This window comes from Tauraco erythrolophus, chromosome 7 (assembly GCF_009769465.1).
Source record: "Tauraco erythrolophus isolate bTauEry1 chromosome 7, bTauEry1.pri, whole genome shotgun sequence".
Lineage (NCBI taxonomy): Eukaryota > Metazoa > Chordata > Aves > Musophagiformes > Musophagidae > Tauraco > Tauraco erythrolophus.
In genome coordinates this window covers 7,022,967-7,033,691 of record NC_141471.1, presented here as the reverse complement: position 1 = coordinate 7,033,691, position 10,725 = coordinate 7,022,967, and the positions used below count along the sequence as shown (strand labels likewise).

The window sequence follows — 10,725 nt, the reverse complement described above, 5'->3', positions numbered from 1 at the left end:
GCTGTCCCAGTAGCAAAGCAATTTTATTCTAACTTCTCTAATGTGTGACTGAAATCGTTGCACCAGAGTATTACTTATTCTCCTGCAGGAGATGTCCTATGTCAGATGTTTTCTTTAGGCAGTCACGCAGGCTAAGTGGGGCTGCTGCATACAGCAACTCTGGAAGCGGGAACCCCACAGGTATCATGAGCTTGTGAACACGACACTGAACTAGAATTTCAGGATTCCAGGCCCCTCGTGCATAAATCAGTCAAGTTTGCCTACTAATAAAATAAGGGTAAACTTGCTGTTACGGCAGTCTTGAGTTCAGTGCTTGAAACTTAGCTAAAGCTATGGTAACAGTGATAAAAGTTACTGTCCCATGATCACCGAACATGAAGAAACTAACAGTAAAGAGTTTTGAAAATCAGGTGCACTTGAGAACTAGGACTTTTAAAATGTGAAGTTTTGCATTTTTTCTTGTGTTCCCTATTTAATTTTTACTACAGGTGCTTTAGGAAAAAAAATATTTCTCATTAGATGATGTGCCTGTGTAATATTTTAGTCTCTTGAAATGTAAATATGGTGACTTTTCTCATAACTAAAACTAGTCCACTAACAAATCAAAATTTGCTGAAATTGTCTATAATGTCCTTGGGATCTAAATTGAAAGACTTCTCTGAAGGCATTTTCTATTTAAGTTCCAGTCAGTACAAAGCACTGTAAGGCGCTAGAGAAGCTTCAGGAAAGGACAAAGTGTTTGTATGAAAGTTCTGACAAAGGAGTTAGTTACTTAGTCTGTGCATAAACCTGCACTGAGTTTTAAATCAAGGTATTCCAAGGTCAGTGTTTAATTAAGATAATGAATTCAAAGCACTTTAAAAAAAAATAAGTGTTTGCAGAAAATAATATCAGTAATTTAGTTCAAATGGATTTATAGAGTAGGTAAGTGGCTGGATAAGGTTATAAACTTTCTGTGATACTGATTTAAAAGTTTAAGTTGCATTTGCTGAACTGTTCTCAAGTGTATAGTTTCAAGTATCTAGGCAAAATGATCTCAAATTAATTTTTGAGTAGTTTTAATAGTGGCCTCTTGCTAACATGGGGTTTTTCTTTCAGTTATTCCTTTAGCTTTATGTGGTCTACAGATTTGGAGATACAACAAAAATAGCACTTCAGCGTAACAACAGGCAGGAGTACAAATCAGTATACTCGGTAATCAGCAAGACAAGTAAATAGAAAGCTAATGTATACCACATATTTTAAAAAATTCATTGTCCTTTGATATTTTCCTCCAAGTAGTTTCTTGTTTCATATGGGCTGGTTGTTATCTAGTGTTTTCTCCCTCTTATACCTATTACGCATATCTGTGTTTTATCTTTTTTTTTTTCTTTCTAATCTTTCTTTAAATACTGTAGCTACTGTGAAGAAGAAAAAACCAACCAGATAGCTACGATTCCTTATTAATGTCACATGCCTACAAAAAAAGGGAATCGGCCATCTGAGGTGGAAACTGATCTGGGCAGGCTAGTTAATCAAAAACACTAGAAAACCTGAAAAATCACAATGAAACGCCTCTTCTCAAACCTGTGTCTTCATTCTGCTGCTTTTACTGAGGACGAGTGGAAAATTCTTCAGGAGTTACTGTGGTTTACTCATTGCTATTGGTAATAGCTAGTGCTTTTTGGCACTGTCTTAAGGACTGTCAGTTAAGGGACAGGTGCCTGTCTATCTGCTAGTGGCTGGATCAGTGTGGGGCACTCAGACCCAAACTCTGTGAACTGTTGAGTGGCACAGACAAAATGTCGTTTGGCCAGAGGGAGTGAAATAGCATTATGTTCCATGATATTTTTTATATTTTGAGGACTTTAAGTACTGTGGTAAACTTATCCTGCAATGGAAGCATAGGCTCTGGCAGATCTGTGCAAACATGGCCAGATGTGGTATTCTTCATCAAACACAACAAAAGTAAGTGGAATTGTATGGAGGATTAGTGATATGAAGTGTTAGAAATGGATGACCCTATCCCTTTGACAATAGGATTTTATTTGCACATTGGTATTAACTCTCTTTCCAAGGTATCTTATTAGCAGATGCTTTCTCTTTCTTGCTGAGAAGAGTTTGTGTCTAGAAGGACGTAAACCGCAGCTGAGCATCTTTTTTTTTTTTTTGCTCACTTTTTTGTGTGTGGATGATGCACTTTGAGACAGTGGTTATAACTGGGGATGTGTGCCTGCAGACTGTTTGCAAGGATCATGAAGAGCTTTGTGGGCCATCCCCCTGATCCTCGTTTTGCTGCCCTTTCAGGGTTCAGGTAGATATGGAATGGTTCAGAAGAGCCAGTGGCTTGTCAGGTGTATAGCTTGAAATTATTGTCATTGTGACACAGGGAGACATTTCAAGTCTCCCAATTTTTCTGAAGCCTACGTTTGAGAAAGAGCCCTGTCTGAATACTTGCAGCCAGAAGTGGGTGATATGCAGCTTATGGTTTTTGTCATTGAAAAGCAGCTGCAAGAGAGGATCTCCTTCCTCTGAAGATCTTGCAGGAGGGAAGATCAGAAGTAGCTACTTACTTTTAAAAACTTGCACAGGTTTGTGGTGCAGTTGTGCCACAAGAGAAAATGTTAAACTCTATCTATAAAAAACAGTTGTACTACTACAGTTTTCTTTGTGTAGTTGCAATAGTTGTATCCCCTTTGTGCACATCCAGTTGTAGCAGCAGAAAGGTGCATTATGCTTCTGGTGAGGAAGGTGTGTTGATATAGGGTATGGAGGAGCTAAGTAGTTATTTCAGACTTTTGTTTTCTAATGAAATACTCGAGATAGATGGGAACCAACAATGTGTTATTATAGAATTTATACATAAGAGAAAGGTGATGCTTACTAAGTCCCACTAAAACAACAATAGAAATGAGCAGAGGTTTTATTCATTGATTTAAAAAATACACACATCAGAGTATCTTGAATATCCTTTTTTGAGGAAACTGAAAAATGAAATCACATGTTCAATGTACCAATCACCTTTAATACTGTTTAATTTGTTACTTGTTTATTGTCTAATTAAATTGTACCATACTGAAATTTAGCATACTTGCTTCATCAGTAGTTCTACTAGTCTTTGCTATAGATCTTCCAGATACTTAAAATATTGCTGTGATGACATTTTAGCTTCTAAAATCAGTAATCTGAAAATAGAAAAAAAAAAAAAGAAAAGAAAGAAAATTGCTCTTATCTCAAATGATAGAAATGAGTATTTGTCATTGCAGCCTAGCATCTTCATGAGAACATCTCATTTTACACCGTGCTGTAAAACAACAGATTATATACTAAGGATCTTCTTTGGCTAATAAAAGTAATAGACCCTCAGCAGGTTGATCAGTGTAACTAGGAAGACTATTTTGCTATTTTAAGCTTTAATCAAGTTTTTTACTTAAACTGAGTATCTTCATTGTGAGACATATAATCCAAGCCTCCTTGCTGCTTCAGAAATTCTGGGCCCTTTTTTATTAGGGAAAGGGTAAAAGTTTAGTTTGTTGCAGGCTGGCATGCATTTTGTAGAGGAAATATGTTGATGTGTCCAAACTGCTGAAGTGGCTGATTTCAGAGGAGGCTCTTGGCAGGTGCTCGAAATGTTGCTGCCATTCTCTTTGCTGAAAGTGGTCAATGTGCTTGAACTTCCCAGTGGGCTGAGCGCAGATGGTTCACATGCTTCTTCTGACTCCTTGTGTGGCAGTGTGCTGTTCCCCTTCGAAATCAGTCTCTGATTGTCAAAACTGCACGATCTGTCCTTGCAGTGGGAAGGATCCCAGGAAACTCCTTGACAAGGGGCTTGCACCAGGCGGTGAATTCCCAGGTGGGTACGCCACAGTGAGTTGTCTTGTATGTTGCTACTGCTGGTCATTTCCAGTGTGACCCTTCTGACTGGAACATGTTCTGTGACTGATTTTGATCTTCTGACTTTTTTATTAATTAAAACAGTATTGACCATTGATTCTGGGAGAGCAGACTCATGTTCACCTACAAGAGAAATGCATATATGCACATTACTGTGGTGGCAAAAATCAAGGGTGTCATTTCTGTGGCACAAACTCAACTGAAGACCTTTAGCAGATGAATTTATGTGTACTCTTTCCGTTGTGGCTGAGAGTAATGTGAGTTCTTTTGAATCCAGGTTACGGAGCAGAAACATTTCATGCTCCGTTTTGCAGTTCTGAGGACATAAATGGTACCCCAGGGTTAGTCAAATGAAAGTGGAGATTTATCAAGTCAATATTGATCTAACCGGAACTCTAAGACTCATTAACAACACAGATTGAGAATTGACTTTCAGTAATTAATTGCTTGTAAGCAAAAATTCTTAAGGTGAGCAGAGATTTGCTCCGCATGTTCGTAGGTGCTGTGACTTGAAAGACAAAAATATTCTGATTCATCCTGTGTGACGCCTGTATTCACAGCTTAAAAGTACTGTGACCGCTTCTAGAGGAAACAAGTTGTGAATGTCTGTCTCCTTTTTCTTAGTGAGGGATTGTTAAGATATCGGCTTGTATTTTAATATTTTACTGAAGTTTTACTCTTGTAGTCAGTATAAATGGTGTGAATTAAATGGTGTGAATCACACTAGTGTTTCCTGAATGATGGCTTAGAGGAGCAATCTGCTTGCTCCATGAATGGCATAGAGTAGCTGTAACAGTGGGAGAGAATCTGGTCGGCGTGAAAGTTACTGTCAGAAATGTAGAAGATATTAGAGATAGAAATGCTAATGCTACTTTAATTACATGTAGCAGCCATTGAATTACTGAACATGACTGGCTTTCTGTGCCTTGAAAATGAATAGAAACTCAGCTATTACACCAAAGAGAAACAGTGCTGTTGACATTGCAAGTACTCATGAAATGTACTTCTGTTAGTATAAACATAGCTTAAATAGGAGTTGTGCAGGATGCTGACCTATTTACAGGATTGAGTTACAGGAGCTGTGTCTGTTGCAGTATGAGTTATGAAGCATATTGAAGTGAAAAAGGTAGACATAGGAGAGTGCTGATTATATTCTGAAACAGAATATCTGTGTAACCATTTTAAACAAATTGTAACCCTGAATTTGAAAGGAAGCTAGTTCTGATAGGATGCTGCCTTTAAAAAAAACAACAGCACAAACTCCGCCTTTATAACTGTCCTTCAAACCATCTTTAAAAGGAACTAGTTGAAGATGTCAGTCCCAGCTGATTTACTGGCAGAGAATGAACCTGTACAACATGGCTTTGGCTAAGGAGAGGCTTTCACTGCTGTCTTTGGCTCCCACTACTGAAGCAACACCACCAGCACAGATTTCTTTTTCTGCTCCCTGGGTTGGCCACGTAGGGTTGATCTGATACGAGCTGCTTTGCAGCATGGCTCTGGGAGTGAGAACTGTGTCAGCTCACATCTTCCACTCTCCTGCAGTGTTACCAGAAGAAAGGAGCCTAAAGCACATGCAGAGCTTAGAGATGCAGATATGTTTATGCGTATGTCTATACAGTGAAGTATGCTAACAGATTCTCCTAGGGTGAACCCGTTCATGGAGATAAGAACACACAGTTCTCTCTCATGGAACAGTGAGAATCAAAGTTATGACTGGACTTTATCCAGGAAATAAAGCTGGCCGCAAAAACAGATCCCTCTGTGTTCCAGAAACAGTGCAGTATAGCACCAAGCTACAAACATTTGAGCTTGTTCTGCATATGTGAGAGAAAACGCAAAAGCGAAGGAACTGAGATACTCCGAGGTGATGCAGCTTTGCATGTTCTTGTGCATGTAATTGCACTCTTGGCTGAACTGGCGTTGAACCTTATGAACTGGTCATCAGAAGAATTCTGATCTGTTTCCAGCTGATCAGAGAGTTCACAGTAGTGCATCTAGTCCAATTTTAATAGTCTGACCTGGTTTTGAGTTCAGGTTTGATTTGATTCCTTGGCTACAGACCTGGCACACAAAACTGAGCAATGACCTCTGATAGATATGGGAGAGTCCTGAACCACTGTGTGTTGAATGAACACACATTCAGCACTCTCTAAACTTCTAAACAAAGCTTTAATTAGACAGTTCTTTGATCTGTTTAGTTGTTGATTGTTTGGTTGCTTGTTTTTTTTTTTTTTTAAATTGTGCATAATAGCCTTGTTGCAGGGTTGTTTACTGTTTGGTCTTTTTCATATACTTTTAAAGTTCTGAAGTGAGAAAAGTTAATCTTATTTCAAGTTAGCTTGGGAAATTCTTGGAAGAGATTTCTGCAGTCAGAGCCCCAGTGTTTATTATGTTGTGGCTGTATGTGCTGAATGCTCCCATTTAATTCCTAAAGTAAATACTGTTTTTCAGCTTCTTAGCCAATAAATAATGAATACACTGCTGCGTTATCCCCTAGCTGGTGACTTTCAAATCTTGTCAGCTCTTTGTTCTCAAATAATCAGGAGCAGGCAAAAGCATGAACATGGCTGTGTGTATTGTGGAAAGAACAGAAGAAAGTTGTTTTCAGGTGACTTCTCAGTTACTAACCCACCAGTCAAAAACCTAGAGAAGTTAAAGAACCTTAAGTTCTCTTTAAAGGTCCACAATTTTGTGACTCTGGCAAACAGATAGTGACATGCACAGCTAGAAGTCCTCAAGGAAACTTAGAGTTACATTCCAGCTGTGGTGCAATAAACCTGAAATGCTCAAAATCTCTGTGATATTGTGGAAGAACAGCTCTTCTGTCCGGCAGAAACAATTTAGGGTTTTATTAGCTAGAATAAAGACCTTTGGCAGGGGTTTTTAAGACCATGAGGGAACAGAGGTGCCCTCCTTCCATGAGGCTTGAATCTCATGAGGTTTTTTATGTCTGGTCTCTGAGGTTTGTGTGTATGTGCGGAGTTGTGGTAGTGCTGTCGTTGTAATCCCCTTCCCAGCCCAGCCATAATCTTACTCTCTATGTAGGGAAACAATTTGCTGCCAGTACAAAATAGTGATACGTATGTGGACTGCCTTTTGGAACTAGCTGGAATTTCTGAATAGTTGAAGCTTGTAACTTAAGGAGTGCAGGGTGGTAGGCTATCCTGATATTGAACTGTTCATTTCTGCTTGGCACGCTCTTGGAGACTGATGTATGTAACAGGTTGAAAGTGCTGAGCTATGTAACAGGTTTCCCAGCTGCCACACCGTATGAATGTATAAGATCAACTTTCAGGACACTGAGCATAACAAAATGCCCCAAATTTCAACTGCTTCTAATAGTAACATGAATCCCTTCCACACAGGTTGTATAAAGATAGAAGTTCAGAGCAGTAGGTTATGTGGTTTTGTGAATGTTTTGGGTTATGTGTATGTATATGAAAATATTTGTATATGAACTTCCAGCTCTACTAAATTTTAAACTGTGCAGTCCTGCTTTCTTATGTCTTTTCTTTAATCTTCAAATGGTGTCCTTACAAAGAAATGTGCTCTGATTACATTCATTATATCTGAAGCTTCATTTGAATTTAATGTGAATACAGACTTCTGCTTCCTTTCTTTAACTGACTTACATTTTTGCTATAGCTGATTAAATGGGCTGTTTTGTCTTCAAGTTACTTACATTTTTCATACCTGATACAATAAGCTTGTGTATATAGCTATCTTTTTCCTCCTTACAGAGATTTAAATTCTTTTAACACAAGAATTTCTAGACGTATGGATGAAAAAATATTGAAGATGTGAATCTGTTGTATAGTTCAGAATTATGTGGTTTTTCAACTGTTTTGATGACAGTCTGACACAGCTAAAATCTAGAACTGCTGGAAAATGTATAGGAGACTGTAAAGAATGAAATAACCTAAATTCTGCATTTGTTGAGGTGAATAATAATATGAGAGGTGAATGAAGCATGTTTTTCATGTTGCAATTAAATTCAGAAGACAACTTCATTAATTGACTTGATATTCCCAATATCACTTTAACTTGGAAAGTAAATGAAAATCTATCAGTGGATTATTGTAAGCAGCAGTCTTACTAAAAGCTTTCAAATATTTCAAAGTTTCTTATGTAAAATCTGACATAGCAGGTACATAAGTGATATATATTGTTACTTGTTTATTTTTTTTGTACTTTCCAAGTAAAATGCAGAGAAAACACTTTCTAAACAAGACTCTTGTTCAAAGCTTATATCTGAATTACCCACTATGACTTGTAGTATAAGTTATTTTTTAACAAAAACCCAACTTGTGCTAGTTGCTTGATATTTGCTATTGCTCCCTGTAGTCTTGTAGCACACGTTTCTTTACACAGATAAAGAAGAAGAGAAAAAGAGACAGAAGACCCAGACTTGCTTCTTCTGGTGGAAGCACTCGAGAGAGCAGAAATGTTACAGAATACATGACACAAATACACTGATGATAGACGTGAAATACGTGGCTCCTGTAAGAGTTACCATTTATGTTTAGAATTTTACTTTACTGACATAAAACCTGTAAAACCTTACCTTAATGTTTTACTGCCATGAAACTAATTGATATATAAGACCACCTTTCAGTGAAATGAATAAAACCCCAAGATATCAGAAAAAGAATTCACTTTGTACCTCTCTTGAAGCCAAGCATAAAATGAACAAAGCTATGAGTTATCCAAGATTTAAAGCAATAAGTCTTTACATCTACATTTGCATTGTTTCCTATAAATATAAGCATACCTGTTTTAAATACAATAATGTGTGATTGCAGTTTTTGCTTCTGTTTTATATGGTCATACTGCTCCTCAAGTAAGCTTACATCCATCTTGGTTGGCTGCTTATCACGATCTGAAGCCTGTTGCTCTGAGGTATGAGTCACTGAAAAAATACCAATCATGCATTTGTAAACCCTCACCATCTGTTCCAACAAGGAAGAAAAAGTCATGCAGAAGCAGGACATTTCCTTCATTGTGTTGGCAAAAAAAGCTAATCAAGTATGAAGCATCTGAAATCTTCCTAAATGAAGAAGTTAACTTTCTTCTAAGTATGGTCACTTCTTTCAGAACTTGCGTGGTCTACTCTGAAGTTGTGGGTTTCAGTCAGCTTGTTTTCATGCGGTGTGTCTGGAGCTACTGCATACAGAGTTCATGATTATCAACTGGATAGCTGGATTTAATGTTGACTTAAGGTTGTGAGCATATGAAGCTTTGCCAAAAAAAACAGTGAAATACAAAACCTCTTTGAACACAGTCAGGTGCACTGAGGGCTGGGTAATACTGGTTTATGTTAATTCTTAAAGGGATGCTGTCATGGTGACCTTCCCAAGACAGTAGTTCCACCAGGGAAATCTTTATTCAGGTTTCTTTCCATGTATTTTGTGTTTTTCCCCTCCACACTCCCTTCCTTAACTCTCCTGTGCTTATTGCTCCCTTTTCAGAATGTGTTAAAAATATTCAGGCCCGAGCACAGAGTCAAAACAGTACGTGCCAACGGCACTTGGAATTGAGAGGTTGGAGACAGGAATGCCTTGCTCTGACTCAGTTTTCCTGCCTTTCTATAAAATGAAATAAACTATAGCAGTAATCATTTCCTTACTGAGAGCTGAACGAACTCTTCAAATGCATAGTAAGCCACATTTTAAAACCCACTATGCATGTTACAGTATTATCTAATAACGAGCCAAAAATTTTTAAAATACGTGGCTTTTGATCCTATCAAATAAAGTATGAGACTGTGTCTGGACTACGGACTGCAAGTTTCTCTCCCTGAAATAGGTCCATGTGATACTGTTATAAGGGCCCAAGAGAATAGTATGTGGAAAAAATAATGCAGTTAAACAGTAGTTTTAATATAATTGTGCACTTGCTAGGTTCCTTGCAGTGAGAAACATGGCATAAAAAACAGCGTGGAAGGGCAGTGTGTGGAAAGAATGCTGGTGTGCTGTGTTTTTCCAGGTACTGGCAGAAATTATGCGACAATTTGCATCATAAATGATTTACTGAATCAGGCTCAGATGCTGCAGGTCTTGGGAATCCCTTTGGAAGTTGTGCGTACGCAGGTGACGACTCTAGTTATGGTGTGCGTAGAGATCTGGTAAGGCTCAGCAGGCTCACGTGTTAAGTCTGCTGTAATTCACTTTACTGATAATTGTTTTTGCCTTTGCAGCATGCTTGTGTCTCGCAAATTGTGTTGCCTGCCTCAACTGCGGTCTTTTTCTGCCTTGGCCAGGAAGAGAACAGTAAATGCAATACTTTTTCAGACACTGTACCTACTCTTCAAGTTAGTTTGTCTCCTGACTCTGGAAAAAGCATGTGTCATGTTAGAGTTTTTCTGATGTATCGTGGCTTTGGTAGATCTACTTTGATATTCTGCCTTCAGCAGTGACAAGCACCAAGTGCTCTGTAGAAAGGAGTACCTCAGTTGCCTTGTTTGTTCAGTGTTCTGAGTTGTTGGCACATGGAGTCCTCCTTTGGACCTTCAGGCAGTTGGTTTATATATTGGAGCAGGAGATTTAATTAACCTCATTACAGCTTGAGCTGGCATTCAATAGAAACATTATTAATGGTCATAAAAGTTACCCAACCTTTTTAAAATTCCAGTCACACTATTTGACTCACTGACCTCCTATGAATACGACTTGTGCAACCTGACTATGTGTTGCAGAAAGAATTACCAGGATAGCATCCTTGAAAGTGAAATGTAGGCTCTGTCTTAAAAGACATACACTTGACTTCTCATTAGAAGAGCATTTAAAGTATAATGAATTTGTATCTGATCAGAAATTATGAAGATATTTAATTATTTGTACTATACGATTC

The 10,725-nt window shown here is 38.1% G+C and overlaps 1 protein-coding gene across 1 annotated transcript; it reads right to left on the bottom strand.

Moving 5' to 3' along the window:
• Positions 1 to 3,424: 3,424 nt before the first annotated feature.
• Positions 3,425 to 8,953, bottom strand: C7H9orf152 (chromosome 7 C9orf152 homolog). The gene is made up of 2 exons (XM_009992928.2): positions 8,648 to 8,953; positions 3,425 to 3,996 (listed from the first exon to the last, which is right to left on the bottom strand). Exons 1-2 carry the CDS (start codon positions 8,874 to 8,876, stop codon positions 3,425 to 3,427), a joined length of 801 nt encoding a protein of 266 aa, XP_009991230.2. The 5' UTR covers positions 8,877 to 8,953.
• Between the last annotated feature and the right edge of the window lie 1,772 nt (positions 8,954 to 10,725).